The sequence below is a fragment of the Cheilinus undulatus genome, linkage group 4, assembly GCF_018320785.1.
Source record: "Cheilinus undulatus linkage group 4, ASM1832078v1, whole genome shotgun sequence".
Lineage (NCBI taxonomy): Eukaryota > Metazoa > Chordata > Actinopteri > Labriformes > Labridae > Cheilinus > Cheilinus undulatus.
In genome coordinates, this window is record NC_054868.1 from 56,706,321 (window position 1) to 56,726,410 (window position 20,090).

Below are 20,090 nucleotides of genomic sequence, written 5' to 3' on the forward strand. Positions count from 1 at the left end.
AAAAATACATAATAAAATTCCAGCTTTTATTTTAAGGACAAAGGTTGTTTTTCCGAAGTTTTGCATCCAACAAGCACACATCTGACCAATCAAAAAGCTTCTTGTTGCCAACGCTCAGAGAGTTTTCACACAGGAATATAGCCAAAAAAACCTTCACCACATCTGATGGTGCGCCAGTGACTGCACCAGTTTTCAATATGAACATGCCGACACCTGCAGCGGCCAGGTGCCAGCACTTAAAGCTCTGTTGTAAACATGGTTATCTACGAGCGTTTTCCTGAGAGATCAGTTGTTTTTTTCTGTCTCAGCTGCTATGGAGCAGCTCTGTTTGAGAGCAGAGAAGAAGAGATTTAATGCCACCTTCCATCGTAGGTGTAGAACAGGTGGGAGGCTTCTGCCATTGGTGAAATACCACTGCTGTTTTTAATTTTTCACTTACCTGGTAAGACAGGTGAGCCCTGAGTGGGTTTTCCCTTGGTACCAAGCAGCTGGCCAATAGTTTGACCAGTAACAGCTGGTTGAGGTACATCATGTGATGCAGCACTGATTTCTGGGCTTAAGAGAGGGGCAACAATTCTCTTCTCTCCGTAGAACTTGCCAGTATGTAAAGTTTCCTTTATATACAGGGATTTATCTGTTATCTAATGCTGTTATTCTTCTGACCAGACCCCAACCTTAACCCCTAACCCTACCCTATGTCCAGTGACATGAATAAGCCAAAGGTGCACAGCTGGAGCAGCTTCCAGACTGAAAAACAGGACTTTACTCCATGACACAATTAACAACCTCCCACATACAGCTAACCTCTGCTCAGGGTCAAACAGCTCCATGAAATGACTCTGACCAGTCCTTTAACAAACATGTGAGCCCCCCTCACAGCTAGAGTAGACAGGGTTCTTCTTCTCCTCACTAGTGATATTTAATTCATAAAATGAATGAGAAGTTGGCCCTCCTAAGCACTGCTGATCATGACACAGAGGAATAAATGACACTGAGCAAGCAGTTCTGCACGGACCAGGAGGACCTAGACAAGTTTTCCAGTTATATTGCAGAACACTGCAAACGTTCACAGGTTGTATTTTTTTTATGTGCATTATTTATTTGGAGGATTGTGTGGCTCCTGATTCAGTTGGAAATGCACATCAGATTTCACTTCCAAATTATTTGCAGTTCTGTGTCATTTTTCACATCCCCCTTGGTGTGCAAAGGCTTTTAGACTCTAGGGTGGGCTTGAATGGCGTCACATTTATGCAACGTTTCATAGCCTAGTTTGTTTATCAGTGATAAGTCTTAACATCAGTTCAAACATGAATCCAGTGGTGCAAAGCTATGATGGTGTGATGTTGTGGTCTGATACCAGTGGCATGCTCAGCTGCCACATCAGGAACTACTGGGAGATGAAAGAACCTCTTGGTCTAAAGTGGAAAAAGGGAGTATTTTACATCATACCTTGGTAAAACTAAAACAAGATAATGCTAATTCTTCTCTTCTTTCAATTTGTTAAACTTGCTCTTATGTCTGACAGGAGGAAGAAGCAGCTGGAGCTGTGTCAGAGAGTGACAGTGAAGAGGAACTGAAAGAGGAGAAGGACGAATGGACAGCCGTACGACCCAGAAACAAACTTAACCCTAAATTGGCCTCTGCCCTCGCAACCACAGAAAACAAGAGCAACCGGCAGCTGCCCTGCAGGATGTCAGAGGAGGTAGGTTAAAGAGAGGTTCATATCAATGATCAGTCTCAGCTTTTCAAAATAAAACAGATAAAACAGTACCTGGTGGAATGAAGCATGGAAGCATCAGGGAGATCTTCCTGTTGAAACTGTCTTACCTGACTGCTCAGATGAATCCTCCTGTTGGATGTCATTACTTTAAAATGTGTTTAAGTAAAAGTGAAGCGTTGATCAGGTGTGGCTGTCATTAAACAAATAGATCTCAGGTGTTGGATGATACCTGCTTACTTTTACATGCAAGTATAATAAACCAAAACTGATAGACATAGGAGCACTAAGATGTTCTTACTGAATTCTCCCTGGGGATTAATGAAGTATTTCTGACTCTGGTTACAATCTGGAAAATTTAATAATAATTAAAACAATAGTATAATAATCTAGCCTCTGTGAACCATTACAGACATCTTCTAACCTAGCAAAGCAGATGGATTCACCCGTTTCCGTGTTTCTCACTGGTGAATCCATCTCTCAAAGCTCCGGTCTGAACCGTTTGGGCCTGGTTAGAAAGTGACAGGACCAATCAGTGACGAGGGGTGGTACATTCAGGCGTGGCGGAGTCGTGACATAAGCAAGCAGCAACAAGAGGCCGGTGCAGTTATGGAGGAGGAGATCAGCGTGGATGCTGCTAAAGCGCCAGTTTTATCAGAACTTGACGACATTTCTTTGTTTAGAGAAGAACAAAGAACAGCAGTGAGTTGTTTTCTTTTCAAAAACCATGAAGTCATGTTCTGACATGTCTACGGTCGCCATGGTTACAGTTATGCAGTTCTCTATGGAGTTTACTCCTCGGTAGCGGCTACGTCACACGTTTTGATGCTCTGATTGGCCCGTGAAGATGTGACAGACAGAACGTTCATCCAATAACCCTCTGAGTTTTTTTTCAAAGCCTCTGTCATTTCCCAAATGCGGTCTATGAGAGGTTTTCCAGATGGATGTGTGAAACAAATCTATCTGGCGTGTCAGGTTAGGGTCCTTCAAGTAAATCTGTCTTTTTCAAAAGATGTCTCCTGCAGAACTGCAGGTGGGGAACAGGAAGTGATTTCTGCATAGAGAAATGTGTCAGGGTACAGAAGTGGTGTGCTGTTTATGGCTGTTACGACCAGCTCGTTGTGGGTAAAGGAAGTAACATAAAACCAGATGTAGTTGGTACTTTAAAGATATTTATTACAAAAGTAAAACTGTGCTTAACAAAAGTGAGGCAAAATGAAAGGACCGATGAGTGCTGTTCAACTAATAACCAAATAAAACAGTGTCTAACTAGTGTTTTAAAACTAACTAACTGGTGATACAAACTGAACATAACTCCTAACTAACTACACTAACTAACCAAATCTAATACAAAAGAACAGCACCCCTAAACCTAGTGTGACTAAACAAATAGCAAAACCTACATGTGAATGTGTGCCTAACTAAACTACAACCTGGCCCAGTGCATCAAACAAGTGCCTCAAACAGAATCTTAACAGAAATTCAAAACACTAAACAAATCAAACACAAAGAGGCACAGTGGCGAGCTCAAAACTAAGGTGAAGCTGCGCGTCAACTGCTGGCAGTCCACACTTTTATGAGGGTTGGGCTGATTGGTGTTGCTTCTCATTGGCTGATTGGTTCTGCTGCAGCTGCTCACCGATCACCTTCACCAGCAGCACAGGTGTCAGGAATCAGCCTAGAGAGCACCCAAGCCACTCACACACACATGCACAGACACTCCACAGAAGTAATTAGTTACACAAAGGGGGGGGATGCGGCTGTGGCCGTAACAATGGCTTTGCCAACGGGTCAAATCTGAAAAAATAAAGGAAAAAGAAAAACCACAAGAGCTACTTTCAAATCCAAAAGTAGAGATACATAGAAATACTCAAAGAAGAGGAACAAGAGCAGAAATGGATCAAAAACCTGTCCAAAGTCTGCAGGTTCAGAGTCATATGTGCAGAGAAGGGTAGGTCTTTACTCTCTTAATAATCATTTTGGCAGTTTGAAATGTACAGCCCGTTCAGAAAGTATTTAGACCTTCACTTTTATCAACTTTATGTTCAGCCTGATGCTACAGTCATTTCAGTTCATTTTTATTCTCATTAATATACACTCAGTATCCCATCATGATCAAGTGAAAACAGAATTTAGGAATTTTTTGGCCAATTTACGAAAACTACAAAAACTGGAAGATCTTATTGACATAAGTATTCAGACCCTTGTCAACATCACTGTAACTGTAGCTCTGGTTCCTCCATGTCTCTGGTCTTTGCTGAGATGTTTCTACACCGTCATTGGAGTCCACCTGTGCTAAATTAACCTGATTGGAAAGGATTCTAAAGGCTCACAGCTCCCTATAAAAGGCCTCACAGCTGACACTGATATCAGAGCAGAAACCAAGGGTCAAAGGTCAGAGGAGCTGCAGAGCTCAGAGACAGGATTGTTGACAGGCACAGATCTGGGGAGGACTACATTTCTGCTGCTCTGAAGGTTCCAGAGAGAACAGTGGCCTCCAGAATTCTCACATGAGGAAGTCTGGAGCAACCAGGACTCTCCTAGAGCTGGTCGCCTGGCTAACCTGAGGTTATTCCCCCATCAGGGTTAGAAGGGCCTCAGTAAGACCTGGTGGTCACTCTGAGCTCCAGAGATCCTGTGTGGAGATGTGACCATTATGAAGCCGAATACAGAGATCTGATAAGTGCCTTCAGTGACTGGAGTCACAAAAACTGCCTGCTGCTCAACACCTTAAAGACAAAGGAAATGACCATAGATGTCCGCAGATCCAAACCCCCTCTTCAGCCAGTGAACACTTGTGGCGTGGACATCGAGGTGGTGACATTGTACAAATATTTAGGTGTACATCTGGATAATAAGTTGGACTGGTCTAAAAACGTAGACTTCATCTACAAAAAGGGGCAGAGCCGCCTCTTTTGCCTCAGAAGACTCTGATCAATAGACATCTGCAGTAAGATGCTGCAGATGTTTCATCAGTCTGTGGTGGCAAGTGTTCTGTTTTATGCTGCAGTCTGCTGGGGAGGCAGTGGAAAACACAAGGATGCAAGGCGTCTGAACAAACTGGTTAAAAAGCTGGCTCTGTGGTCAGAATCAAACTGAACTCATTGGAGGATGAGGAGGAGAGACACTCACTGAGCAAGGTGGAGGCCATTCAGAGAAACATGGATCATCCACCTCATATCTCCCTCAGTGAGCAAAGAAACAACGGTGGTGGACAGCTCCTATCCCTGCGCTGCAGGACAGAAAGATTTAGAAAATCTTTCATATTAGACTGTATAATTCTACAGTAAACAGATGAGACTCCCAGACGATTGAATTTCCCTTCGGGGATAAATAAAGTTCTTGTATTATTGCATTATTATTATTGTATTACTGCAGCTCATCACTGAACCGGGATTTTTTTAGCTGTTCATACTTTTATTGAAATATTTTTTTAAATACTGTAAACATCCATAGACAGCCTGCCTATAATTTCCCCATGAGCTGGAAACACTGAGTAAGTTCCTGAATCCTAACTGCTGCAGAATGTATGAGCCTTTTCCTGCTTCAGAGGTGTTTAACTTGGACTAAAACATTTGAAAAGACTTCCTGGAATAGTCACTATTTAGAAACTGTAATTCATCAGCATCAGATGGAGATTATGTTTGAAGAAAAAGACTTTAAATCGATAGACTGATTCTTTGAAGCTGCTGTATGGAGACCAATGAGATAAATAGGGAAACTTCTCTCCATATTTGACAGAACTGATAAAAACGGTACCTGTAGATGATAGTATAACATCTTTGATATTCCTTTTTGATACACCATCCCTCTTCGTTTAGTAAATGCCAGATGTCAGCTCAGAGTCGGTGTCTATCTTTATTATGACCTTGTTTTCTCAGCCGTATGATTTTTTTTTGTGTTTTTAGGAGCCAGAGTGGGATGTCAGCAGTGCCTTTGTGGCCAAAGCTGCCAGCCACATCAAACTAAAATCCCTGAAGAACCGAGCGGCACATTTCTCCAGGGAGAACAAAGAGAACGAGGCCCGGAGCAGCCAGGTACACGGATACAGACGATTCATCTGTTCATCCAGTTCGTTGCTGTTTATCCAGCCTTCATCCTGCTGTCTCTCATCAGTACCACTTACTGTTCCAGCCTTTGGCTGCCCTGTTCCAACTTTTTTGAGATGTGTTTCTGCCATCAAATCAAAATCAGCTAGTATTTTTTCATGAAATTGTAAAATGTCATTTTCTATGTTGTTTTTGTTCTGTTTTGGATTAAATATGGGTTTATGTGAACTACAACATTGCATTCTGCTTTTATTTCCATTTTACACAGCGCCCTGAGTTTTTAGACTGTTTTTTTTTTTTTGTTTTTTTTTCTATATATTTGTTTGATATCTGTAATCTGAGACGTGGAAAGAACATAAAATCATTACTGCATGGACTATAGTTAGACTCCTGTCTGTTGTGATTGTAGGAGGCCTCAGAAGAGATGAAGAGGAGGGGAGAAGCTCTCACAGGTGACTCTTTCAGTCCTTAAATACAAATACTTCTTTAAGTTAACTTTAAATGCATGGTTAAATTAATCATGAAATCATTATGACTGACTTTTTAAAATTGTGCTGTGTAATGTAAAAATTAGAAAGGTAGATTTTTAAGGAAAAATTTAAAAATGTGTTATTTCCTTTGACATTGCCAGTTAAAAGTTTAACATTTTTTGAGATCTGTACTCTGTTGCCATAAAACCTCCTTGGGTCCTTGGAGACAGTCATTCAGCTCATTTAACCAGCGTGATGATTCCTGACTTTTACACTTAAAGGAAAGAGTTTGTGTCAGTATAAATCCACTCACGGGTGCGTCTCTAAGTCTGTGTGTTTACACGGTTCAGTGCAGGGCATTGAGATGTTTGAGCGGGGCCGGTACAGCCAGGCGGTCCACATGTTTACAGAAGCCATCTACTGTGACCCCAAAGACCACAGGTGAGTCTGACTCTATCTAATCCACAGCAGCTGTCCTTCAGCTGTTTCACCTCATCATTTAACCCTTTAGGTTCTCTTTATCTGTGTGAAATCTCCATCTATGCCTCTGTTTCCTGCCTCTAAGGTTCTATGGAAATCGCTCATACTGTTATTGGTGTTTAGAGCAGTACTCCTCTGCCCTGGCAGACGCCCAGAGGTCCATTCAGCTGGCTCCTGATTGGCCAAAGGGACATTTCCGTAAGGGTTGTGCCCTGATGGGGTTAAAGGTTAGCAATTGCATCCTTTAAAAATGACTCTAATAAATAAATACTGATTTGGCCTTTTGATGAAGTGGTTTATAACATTCTTTCTCCATGGTCTGTTTTGTGTATTCCAGTGTTTCAGCAAAGCAGAGGAGGCCATGGCACAGGTGTTGAAGCTAGACCAACACTGCAAAGAGGCGTCCAGTAAACTCTTCACCTGCAGGGTCCTGCAGCTCATGGTGAGAACTGAACCCGTATTTACAGAAAACTTTTTCGAAATGAAACGAAATTATATAGTTTTTTATTATAGTGTTTTTGTCTCCGTGTGGACACGGCCTTAATCAGTAATCAAAACAGACACTGAATGACATCACTGCCCGGGTCAGCGCGCTTTCACAGAAATAAACTACATTCTCCATGTTCTAATTCTGCCTCAGTACCTCAGCTGTGCCAGTCTGTACCTAATTATTAGATCAGGTCTCATTTTATCCAGAGACTTTTGTCTGAAATTACCTCCTTAACAAGTCTGTTTCTCATACACTGAAGTGGTCAAGATGATCTTCTAGCTTCCTTATTTACCTCATCCAGACCATCAATGCTCATCTTTAAGATTAAATCACAAACAGATGAGGTGGCAGAATCCAAAATGGTAGCATAAACTTTTAGCTCTCGATCGAAACTCGATATAAAATCCCCAATTCAAATATTGCAAAGTTAATAGTACACTTAAGAAAGTAATGGAAGGGGGAAGACAATCAAGGAGACTGAAAAACAACAAAAACCTGACTGAACAACCCGAAATGACCGGAGAAGATGACGGAGGTATGTTGGACACCGAGGAGGAAAACACGGAGTCAGAGGCAACTAAAGTAATACACTCAGGCTTTAAAGACATTGTTAGAGAAATTCAAGATTTTAAAACCGAGCTGAAATTGGAACTCAACGCCTTTAAAAAAGACATGACGAAGAACATGAGAGATGAACTCGAAGATGTTAAAAGAGACATTAACCAAAAGCTAACCAAAAACAAAAAAGAGCTAGTAACACAAACAACATGGATCGAGGCAGCTGAGCAAAGAATCGGAGAGGTTGAAACTTGGAGCATGGATGTGAAAGAAGCCCTCCTGCAGTCACTGAAACAACAGTGGGTACTACAGGACAAACTGACAGACTTAGAGGGAAGAAGCTGTCGTAATAATATCCACATCTTCGGCCTGAAAGAAGGAATGGAGGGCAGCTCTACAGCACAGTTTATTGAGCAGCTCCTAAAAACTGAACTCCCTTTACCAACAGAGACCGACCTGCAGATTCAGTGGGCACATCGGGCTTTAATGCCAAAACCTGGCTCAGACAGACCTCCAAGATCCATCATCGTCAACTTTCTTTGATATACAACGAAGGAAATGATTCTAAGGGAGGCCTGGAAGAAAAAAATCACACATCAAGGCCGACCGCTCTCATTTGACCACGATTATGCCACGGAAATAATTCAGAAGAGGAAGGGATATACCGGCATTAAAAACCACTGAAAGAGAGAGGAATTCGTTTCCAAACACCCCTGGCCAAAATCCGAATTCACTGGGAGAACGGACCGCACACATACGAGAACACACAAGAGGCTGCAAAAGAGCTGCAGAAGAGGGGACTCGAGGTGGAGGTACCGGGGAGAGAGAGAGCCAGGACGGGGATGGAGGAACTGCTCCGGAGAGGGATGCCATGGCAGTGCGTCGGACATCCAAGGGACACTGCTGTTGGAGCAAAACAAAAACTACAGGAATTCCAAGGGAAATAATGGCCATTAAGTTAGGTATGTGGAAAAATGTAAACAACCAATTTAAGGACTGATACAATTTAATACTTATACAAAACTCAACCAAATTTGAATAAGAGGGGCGTTATGTTATTGTCAAAGGCAAACTAGAAAATGAGTTGGTGACATTAATTAACGTCTATGCCCCTCCAGAGAGTGACAAGCTTTTTTAAAATCTTTGTTTACAGACATAACATCAGAGTCAGAGGGCATTATAATGTGTGGTGGGGACTTCAGTGTGGTACTAGATCATAAGACAGACACAACAAGTACAAGAAGGAATAAAACCCATTTAACTAAATTAATGAATGCATTTCTGAAAGAACAGGGGTTGGTCGATGTATGGAGAGAAATCTATCCGCTGGAGAAGGAGTATACTCACTACCTCATAGCACATGATACCCACTCAAGAATTGACTACATATTTATGAATAGTTGGGATTTAGATAAGGTTAGAGAGTGTAAAATTGGAGTGGCTGATATCTCAGATCACAATGCGTTGCATTTGAAGGTTAACATGAACAACAGACAGAAAACAACTTCATGGAGACTAAATGTAGGAATAATGAACAATAAAAAAACAACAAAGCAAATTAAACTGGAAATAAAAAGATACGTTGAGGAAAACAATACAGAGGATGCCAATCCAGTTATGCTATGGGATGCACTAAAGGCGGTCATACGTGGGAAATTAATAGCTGTAACCTCATTGCAAAATAAAGTCAGACAAAGAATTAGAATGTAAATATCAAACTACGCATAACAATCAACTGTTACAAGAAATGAAGAATACCAAAGGAGAAATAAAGGATACCTTGAGAAGTTAAATTGAAAAAAAATTTAGATTTGTTTAACAGGAATATTACAAGATTGGCCCTAAAACTACCAAATTATTAGCAAGGCGACTCCGCAAACAACAAACCTTAAACACGATACACAAAATCAGAGATCTTAACTCAGGACAGCTGAGACATGATGCTTAAGAAATAGAAAATATTTTCAAAGAATACTATGAAAATCTTTATACTCTACCGCCCTCATCAAGTGAAGATGCAGTGAGAGTTTCTAAAGTCCCTTGATCTACCTAGTATTGGAGAATTACAGAATAAAAATCTCACAGCTCCTATCACTCCAGAGGAAGTTTCAAAGGCCATATCTAGGCTGAAAGCCAATAAGACCCCTGGGAGCGATGGTTTCCCATTGGAATGGTATCGAACATTCAAAGACGAAATAATTCCTCTCTTAACGTCTTCATTTAACGGGACCCTTGAAGAGGGTCAGCTGCCGCCCTCATGGAAAGAGGCAACAATATCTGTAATACCAAAGGAGGGAAAAGACACAGAATATTGCAGTAATTTTAGACCCATATCAATTCCAAATTACAAGATATACACATTCATTATCACAAGGAGATATGAAAAAGTCAACTGAACTTACTGATGAGGATCAAACTGGTTTTATTACAGGATGCCAAACACAAGATAGCATTAGAAGGGCATTGCATGTTATGAACTCCATACAGTCAAATGAAACCAGCGCTATCCTTGTAAGTCTCGACACCATCCATCCATCCATCCATCCATCCATCCGTCTTCCTCCGCTTATCAAAGATCGGGTCGCGGGGGCAGCAGCCTAAGCAGGGAGACCCAGACTTCCCTCTTCCCTGCCACTTCGTCCAGCTCTTCCCGGGGGATCCCAAGGCGTTCCCAGGCCAGCCGAGCGACATGGTCTCTTTGAAGATGTTAAGGAGACATATGGACTAGAGGATGGAGATTTTTTCCAATATCTTCAGCTAAGAGATTATTTCTTAAAAGAAATACAAAACTTCAGGAACATAAATGGACTGCTGGATTCAATAGTGCAGACGTACAATGGGAAAGGATTCAAGATAATCTCTGTACTCTACCACACATTAATAGATTTTAAAGACTCTTCAGCTATGTACATAAAAGAAAAATGGGAGAGAGAACTTAGTATTGAAATGCAACAGAAGAATGCTTTAACATGTGTGAAACGCAACACACCACTACAAATTCAAGGATACGGAGAGAGTTGGGGTGGAAAAATTTGACACACTACTTCATTACACCCAAAATCAAAAGTAAACAAACTGGTTCACAGCTAACATGCTGGCGGTCATGTGGAGATAAAGAAGCAAACCATACATCTTTTGGGCCTGTCAGAAATTATGTTCAATATTGGAAGGATGTACATAACATAATTAAAAATGTTCTGGGATATGTGATACCGAATGAATGCAAAGTAATGTACCTTGGAGATATAAACGCTTATGTGACTGATAAGGATAAATATTTAACTAAGATATTATTGGTAAGAAGTAAGAAGGCAATAACAAGAAATTGGTAGAAACCTGAACCACCTACTGTACAACATTGGTTAGAGATTGTAAGAGAAGTATACACGATGGAAAAAATGACTTATCATTTACAGACATTTTAATCTCTAAACTACTCCATCAGGGAGTTAACCCATATTTGATTCACTGGTATGCATCTTTCCTCATCAACAGAGTCCAGTTGGTCATGGTAAATAAAACCCTCTCCTCTGCTATCACAACCAATGTCGGAGCCCCCCAGGGCTGTGTGAGTTCAGCTCTTCTCTTCACGTTATACACAGACGATTGCCGTTCATCCTCAAATAATCAATTTGTAATCAAGTATTCAGACGACACTGTCCTGCTAACACTGCTGAATAACTCAGACAACCCAGGCTTGCATCAACAGGGCGTGGACAAGGTTGTGACATGGAGCAAAAACAACGCTCTGGAAATAAACACCAAAAAAACAGAGGAAGTAGTTTTCAGCTCAAAGCCCATACCTGCAGCTCCCATTGTCATTAATAATGTCTGCATAAAACAGGTGGAATCATTTAAATATTTGGGCGTCATGATCGACTCAACATTATCATGGAAACATCACATTGACTTCTTCTGTAAAAAGACTAAACAAAGAATATATTTCCTCCGTCGCCTCAGATCATTCGGGGCCACACAGCAGGTGCTCCTGTTCTTTAACTCTGTCGTCCTTAGTGTGCTGCAGTACTGTAATGCTGTATAGTATAGCTGCCTCACAGTCACTGCAAAATCTGGACTAAGACACTTGATTAAAATCTGTTCAAAGATTGTGGGCCAACCTCTGGACGCACTGTTTGAAGCTGCCTATCACAATAACACCATACGATTGGCTAAGAACATCATCTCCGACCCCAGCCATGTTCTAAACAAAGAATATGTACTGTTACCATCAGGGCGTCGGTACTCTGTGCCACGCTTTAATAGGGTCAGGTTCAAACAGTCCTTCATACATCAGTCCATCCTAAAGCTAAATGAGGAGCTTAATCCACAAAATCACACAAAACTAATGAGGTCGTAATTGGGTAGACGTTTTTTTGTTAATTGTCCTCGTTGAATGTTATATGTATGTCTGTGTATATCGTCCCTTGAATTGTGTATGACGGAGCTGCTGTTTTAATGCAAAACAAATTTCAGATCTTGCATCTGACAATAAAGTATTATCAAATCAAATATCAAATCAAAATCAACAAGTGAAAGAATCTGTCTTTGAAAGCAAATGGAGGAAATGGACAATTTATGAATCACTGTGAGGAACTGACAATAACTGGAAGATGTTGGATGTATATGCTCTCCTCAAAGATAATGGACTCATGCAACCATGGCTGTTCAACCTTTCTCTTCTGACCTATCTGTCAGCTTGCTAATTTTTTGTTTTTCTTTTTTTACTGACTTGTAAAACAATGAGATCTTTTTGTTTCTACATAATACTGTCCAATATGTTCTGATAAAATTAATAAAAATTAAAGTTACAAAAAAAATCACAAACAGATGTTCTGTTAGTAAAAACTGAACCAAACTCTAAGTTCAAAGCAAAGAGCCAAAACCAGATCATATCCTCACATCAGGTGTTTTGCTGTGTTGTTATTTGTATGGAAAACTATCAGTAGCTCAGTTAACTCACATTTTCAGTTGTTCAAACATTTATTACAGCAGCTGAACATGTTTGAGTTTGTTATCAGGCTCTGACTTCTTCACAGATTTATTTTACATGTAGAATTTCAGGTTGAGGAGTGATGAGCTAACATATAAACCCTGTCAGAGCCTACAGGTGGATGCTGGTGGGTTAGAAGCAAGAGTACAGTACAGATTTAAGGCAGAGAGAGAAACCTGAATCGTTTTTGATTCTATTTTATTTGAAAAGGCAGGTTCAATGTTTTCCAGAGCAGTATCTTTAGTTTTTGTGAACCTGTGCACAGGAAGTAAGAGTTCTAAGCCACTTGGCCCATGCAGATCCACTCTTCAGCTACAGTCCATCAGTTCCCTGTCAGCCAATATTTTCCTTAACTATTAGCTTACATATACACACCAGTAGATTTCTGCCGTTAACTGTTTAAATCCAAGCCTTTTTTACATATTCTATTCACAAAATAACCTTCTGACTATTTACACAAGAACTTAGAAGAGCTTACAGTGTTACCCATTCAAGTGTGTGTGTGTGTGTGTGTGTGGGGGTGTGTGTGTGTGTGTGTGTGTGTGTTCATTAATAGTCTGCTGGAGTCATACAAAATCTGCTTGTACTGTTGCAATAAATTCAATTTATTTTTGAATTTATTTAATTTTTGTTTTTGCATCCTCAATATAAAGGCAGATTTCTATTGTATATATTTCCAAAGTTATTCCATCCCAGTCTTCTAATGTGGGAGGATGTATGTCAGGTGTGAAATCAGCATGTAACATTTGTCTAGCTGAACTAGCTTGCAGACGTTGTTCATTTACTTGGAGACGTTATTTTAATATTTGCTTCATAAAACTTTAAATCAAACCAAGTTTTCTGTGTTTATAAGAAACGCTCGTCTGATCCTGCAGTTAACTGCTGTTCATCAGTGAAGCTTTACTTTCTTGTGAGGCTACAAGAGACTGAAGCATTTCTTTAGCATCGATGGTTGAGGTCCTTGGCTCCTAAAATTTCCACACGTATTAATGGTATGAGAGACGGTTCTTTGGAGTCTGTGGTTAAATATTTTACCTTTGAAAAGTCTGAACAAAAGAGTTAACATAAATTTCCTTTTTTTTTTTGGTTTTTAACTTCTTCTTTCCTGTTTTAGGAGCTGGGTTTTTCAGAACAGCAGAGCAAGCTGCTGCTGGAGAAGTTCACCACAGTCCAGGCCGTCATTAACTCACCTGAGTCCAGAAGTAAGAGCCAGCTGTAGTTCTGCTTCTGTCCACAGTGGGGCAGCATTGCTCTTAGAGTGACGAGACACCAACAGCAGAAACACGCTGATACTTCTCATCATACTCATGACAGCAATATTTGTTCAAAGAGAAATCATAAAAACAAGGCCAGATAAATGACAGTTCATTGATTTATCATTAGTATGGAGCCTGAAGACATGATGACTTTTTTCAAGATATTTATTTTTCCAACATTTTGTCCTCTTCAACTTTCAGCACAGAAGCAAACATCCTGTCAGGACCAGAGCGGGTAGGTTGTAAAGCAAAAACACATCGTACACAAACCCACAAATCATTCATTAGATTTCCAACAACAAACATTGTGACTGGGCCTGTCAGTCAGGGTAAACACTGCCTATTTAGGGGCAGCATTCATAAGAATATATGTACTCATTAGAATGGACTGTATTTCAGAAGCTTTCAAGCCTTTTCTGACCTGATTTTTGAGTCATATGACCGGCTTTACTGTGTGTCGGGGGGGCTGAACATGGCCTTATCATCAGAGCAGATCCATGGCCACATTCCCCAAAATTCAGACCCGTTTTCCCTTTATAACCTGTCAGTATCTGAAATCACCATGACAACTGCAGGCATCTCTTTGTGAGGTGCCTTCCCCTCCTGTCATAAACTAGCAGGGCGTATCTGTAACCCTCCAACAGACGGTAACCATGTCCGGTTTGTGAACGAGTGTTGGAGCCATCCTTTCCCCCCTTCCTTCTTAAACAGCCTAAAGCATAGAATGAAGATCTTTACGCCACTCTGTTTGGCCACAGGCAGCTTCTGCTCAGTGGTAAAACATCAACATTGTATACTACACATCCTCTATGATGGGTTTATCCTGGAAAATCTGTGGTTTGGTTTTATTACAGAATAGAACAGATAGAATATCCACTAGAGCTGATAGTATGATCTCTCAGCTTTAGTAGATCATTGGTAAAATTTCTATACCACTTATCACGTTGGGGGTTGTGCGGCACTGGAGCCTATCCCAGTTGTCACTGGGCAAGAGGCGGGGTACACCCTGGACTGGTCACCTGTCAATCACAGGGCTGAGCCATAGAGACAGACAACCAGGCACTCTCAGCCAATTTATAGTCACCAATGAACCTAATGAGCATGTCTTTGGTGGTGGGAGGAAGTATGTGGAATGAATTCCCACATGCACGGGGAGAAAATGCAAATTCTGCTTAGAAAGGCCCTTACCAAGAAACAAACCAGGAACCTTCTTGCTGTGAGGAAACAGCGCTAACCCTTGCACCACCGTGCAGCCCTCCTATTGCACTCTCCTTACTCAGACAATAAAGTCTATAAAACAGCAGTGCTCCTGATGTTAGGGATCCCAGATTAAGATTTAAAAAGCAGTAGAAAGGATGTTAAACTAAATAAGACATAATCAAAAAATATTTATAAAGTTCATTGGAAGGACTAAGCAGGTTTGTGCATGATAAAGACTGAGTGTAACCTTAACCTTTTGAATTTTTAAGATGGCGTTTCCTCAGTATGCACCTTCATGCTTTTACTGAATCCATTGCTCATGATATAAAATGGACTTGGTAAATGGATTTGAGCTTATATAGCTCTTTTCTAGTCATCTGATTACTTAATGCGCTTTATGATGTACTTGCCAATACTGTGTTTGGATTATGGGGTGGGGTAGAGTCATGTATTCTTTTGTTCTAATTGTGTTTGTGTGTAAAGCACTTTTTGCTACATTGTTTTGTATAAAAAAGTGCTAAACAAATAAAGACTGCTTGATTGATTGATTAACTTTGAAACTTTTCTCATTTTTTAACCTGTAGGAGCTGTCGCTCTCTATGGGTGGGAAACGTCACTTTGGAAGTCACAGAGAAGCAACTCATGGATCTCTTCAAAACGTGAGAACACTTTTCTTTTTATGTTTTGTTTAAATGATAAAATAGAGGAGATATTTTCTTAGATCCTGCCGTAAAGTAGAGGAGATGGTGGGCCGTCAGTTTGAGAACCTAAGCGTTGGCATGACCTTTACTTGGTTTAGTGAGGGTTACAGGGCGGTTGAATCCTCTGCTGTTCTTGCATGTTGTGATCACTGTGAAAGTTAAAGCAGCAGCAGTGGACAGGCTGTAGGTAAAACATCTGTCTTTATAATGTCCCTTTCAGTTCCAAAAAAAATAAGAATCTCTCTGGTTTTGAACAAAGCTGTGGTACTGAAAATGGATGTAACATAGGAGAGGTTGTTTTTGTCATTAATACAGAAATTTAGATGTTTTGCTGTGGATAAGAGACTCTGTGTTACCATGGCTACAGGTTTGGTGAGATAGAGAGCATCAGAGTTCTTCATGAGCGTTTCTGTGCCTTCGTCAACTTCAAGAATGCAAACGTGGCAGCCAAAGCCCTGCAGAAGCTGCAGGTGAGTGGAAAGGAGGCTGGACATGCATCATCCTTGTGAGTTTTTTAAAACTAAGAAATAAATCCCCCTGGGGGCAGATGGCTGGTATTGTAAAGTTTTCAGTGTCAGGTTTGCAGGGAAAAACTCAAAACAGAGGACCCAAGTTGCAGATAAAACAAATAACTGATTTAATTAACAAAGAACTTACTACAAAATCAAAGTCAATGAAACAAAAAATCAAAGTCCATCAAAACTAAATCCAGAAGAAGCACAAGGAATAATCACAGGGAGTTGCTCGAGGAGTAACAGGCACGAGGAAGACATCAAATGAACCGACCCAGACAGAGAGAGACACAGAGCTTATGTACACAGGGAGTGATTAACAATGGAGGACAGGTGTGGACAATCAGACACAGGTGAAACTGGTGAAGGTAATCAACAAGGAGGGAAACTAAAGCAGGAAGCAAAACTAGAATCACACACAAGGGAAGGCAACTACAAAATAAGACAGGAAACATGGAACCTAACACAAGAAGCAGACAAAGACTCAAAACTGGACACAAGAAGCAAAACTACAGAAACACTGAAAGCACGGGAGAATACAAAGAACCAAGGAGGGAAACTCAAACACAGGGAGGAAAACTGAACAAGAAACACAGGGAGTAAAACTTAAACATGAAACAACAAAACAAGAAGCACAGGGAATTAACTAAACATAAAGCACAGGGAGTAGAAACTAAACATGAAACAGGGAATTAACTAGACATGAAATACAAGGAATACTACACATGAAACAGGGGAAAACCTAATTACAATATAAAACTAGAAACAAGTAATTCAGCACAAAAAACACAGAAACAAAAGGACTAAATAAAACATCAAGGAAATTAACACACACAGAATCATGATATTTAGTTGCAAAAAAGATGTGTGGTTTTACTGTTAGGCCACAGAAGGTAATATCCTGGAGCCTCCAGAAGTAGTGCAGAGTATACAGAGTATACCATCTTATTTTTCTGTCTATGGAGTATACCATCTTATTTTTCTGTCTATGGAGTAAACGTCTTATTTTTCTCTCTATGGAGTATACCGTCTTATTTTTTTGTCTATGGAGTAAACGTCTTATTTTTCTGTCTATGGAGTAAACGTCTCATTTTTCTGTCTATGGAGTATACCGTCTTATTTTTCTGTCTATGGAGTAAACGTCTTATTTTTCTCTCTATGGAGTATACCGTCTTATTTTTTTGTCTATGGAGTAAACGTCTTATTTTTCTCTCTATGGAGTATACCATCTTATTTTTCTGTCTATGGAGTAAACGTCTTATTTTTCTGTCTATGGAGTATACCGTCTTATTTTTCTGTCTCTATGGAGTATACTGTCTTATTTTTCTGTCTCTATGGAGTATACCGTCTTATTTTTCTGTCTCTATGGAGTATACCGTCTTATTTTTCTGTCTCTATGGAGTATACTGTCTTATTTTTCTGTCTATGGAGTATACTGTCTTATTTTTCTGTCTCTATGGAGTATACCGTCTTATTTTTCTGTCTCTATGGAGTATACTGTCTTATTTTTCTGTCTCTATGGAGTATACTGTCTTATTTTTCTGTCTCTATGGAGTATACTGTCTTATTTTTCTGTCTCTATGGAGTATACTGTCTTATTTTTCTGTCTCTATGGAGTATACCGTCTTATTTTTCTGTCTCTATGGAGTATACCATCTTATTTTTCGTGTCTATGGAGCTTACCTACTTCTAAATCATCTCTCCTAGTAAGGCAAATGTAACAAAACTATTCTGAGAAAACAGAGCTGTCTTTGTAGTGCATCACCTGTAACACCAGGAGTTTGGAAATATTCATTCAGTCATCATCAGGTCACTGTCCTAGTAGTGATGAGAAAATTCTCCCCTCTTCTGCTGCTACATTTTAGAACTCTTCACTTCCTGAAGGGGTTCAGTGACAATGTCAAACTCATAAAAGCCCATTTTTGAATGAGCCAAATCTGAATCATATTCTTACATGTGTTTGTAACACAGGGCAGGCATCACTACACCTCAGGCCTCAAGATATAGTCCATATAGGTTTGCATTAAACATGAGGAATACATTTGACATTCGTCTCAGTGATCAGACCTTTATTTTAAGGGAAGAAGGGTGAATAATTTAACATTTTAGCACCTCAAAAAGCCCCAGATGTCTTCATATCCTCAGATTCTAAAGCTCTTGCACATTTGGGTATGTCCTGTAGTTTTCTGGCTTTGTTTGCTTAAAAAAGTGATGCTTCTAAATGCTTTGTCCAGATGCTTTGTTCATTCACTAAAATCACTACATACAGCTGAACAGGGAACAGCCTGGTGTTTGTCTTTGCCCTCTAAACTCCTAAAACTGTCTTTAGTAAATGAAGCTATGACTCCAGTCCTTGCTGAGTTTGATCATCTGTGTTGTTTCCTCCTGGTCAGGGGGCGGAGCTTGGCAGCTGTAAGCTGGTGATGAGGTACCCTGACCGTTATGTCCAGAGGACGCTGCCCCCCATACAGAGGACCAACGCTGCTGAAACCCAGCGGAGCTCAGTGGTTGCATGGTACAGATGAACTAAGTTTATATCAGGCTTGGTGCTTCTGTGGGTTGTAGTCTGCCCCCTGCTGGCCATAAAGAAGAATGCATGAAACAGACAGACACTTCACATTTGAAAACTGGAGGATTACACACTTTCTACAGTAGTCAGGCCTAAAGATGAATAAATCTTGTCTTCTACCTCCTCTTGTGTTCTTCTCCATGCTCTTCCAGCTTCCCTCTATTCTCTGCATCTACTGCATGTGCTTTTTTGTGTGAATGTCTATCCATCCATTTATATGCCTTGTTCTGTGTGGGGTTGCAGGATTTTTATGAATGTGATTCAGAATTGTTTCTTCACACACAGGTCCAGAGGATGTGCACCCATAGATGGAGACGAGTGCTTTTACTGGCGGACCACAGGCTGTTTTTATGGAGACAAGTGTCGCTTCAAACACATACCAGAGCATCAAGGTCGGGACAGGAAACAGTGGCAACCCTAAACTCCTTCCTACAGCTCGTACCTCGGCAGCAAGTCACAGCAAAGGAGGATTTATGAGGGAAAACAGGAACAAAAAGGAGAGCAAGAGGAGTGGAGAGAAAGAGGTCTGACAGAGAGAACGGATAGCTGAACGTGTTGTTGAGACAGAGAGAGAAGGATGTGGCCTTCAGGTCTACAAAAAGGTGGACCGTGGTCTTCATCCATAAGGAAGACCTAAGTGGAGTTAAAATACTGGAAGCACCCCTGACTTGGATTAATGTTGCATGGAGCTCCGTCTGCTGTAGGAGTCTGTTATCAAAAGGATTTTACTCAAACACTGAATGTTTTTTAACTTTTATGGAAACTTTTTCAGCACTGCTGTTGAATCGCCCTAAAGTCCAAATTATTTTATCACGTAAAAAAGATCCTACTTTTAACTGTGCTCTGTTTGTATTTTTCATAAAATAATAAAAAGATAAAACAAACAAAAATGATTGAATTAACACTTTTTTCTTTCAGCTCTCACAGTTTTTCTGATACTGACACATTTAAACCACACGTTTTTACTGTGACATAAAAGTTAAACACTCCATTAGATGTGTCTTTGACACCTCTAAACTGTGCCATAGTCTGACGTTTTTTCATAGCTGTATGTAGTAAGGGGGACAAAAGAATGTGCGTAACATTATGTTACATATT

At 40.3% G+C, this 20,090-nt stretch overlaps 1 protein-coding gene across 1 annotated transcript in view; it reads left to right on the forward strand.

Moving 5' to 3' along the window:
• The window catches only part of LOC121509144 (hsp70-Hsp90 organizing protein 1-like), a 55,996-nt gene extending 36,114 nt beyond the window's left edge, over positions 1-19,882 (forward strand). The window contains exons 5-16 of the mRNA XM_041786381.1: positions 1,526-1,702; positions 5,626-5,754; positions 6,176-6,218; positions 6,587-6,677; positions 6,802-6,943; positions 7,054-7,158; positions 13,869-13,956; positions 14,212-14,245; positions 15,795-15,869; positions 16,279-16,381; positions 18,817-18,938; positions 19,278-19,882. Coding sequence (XP_041642315.1) covers positions 1,526-1,702; positions 5,626-5,754; positions 6,176-6,218; positions 6,587-6,677; positions 6,802-6,943; positions 7,054-7,158; positions 13,869-13,956; positions 14,212-14,245; positions 15,795-15,869; positions 16,279-16,381; positions 18,817-18,938; positions 19,278-19,413 — 1,245 coding nt within the window. The 3' untranslated portion in view covers positions 19,414-19,882. The remainder of the gene's footprint in view (positions 1-1,525; positions 1,703-5,625; positions 5,755-6,175; positions 6,219-6,586; positions 6,678-6,801; positions 6,944-7,053; positions 7,159-13,868; positions 13,957-14,211; positions 14,246-15,794; positions 15,870-16,278; positions 16,382-18,816; positions 18,939-19,277) is intronic.
• Positions 19,883-20,090: the final 208 nt, after the last annotated feature.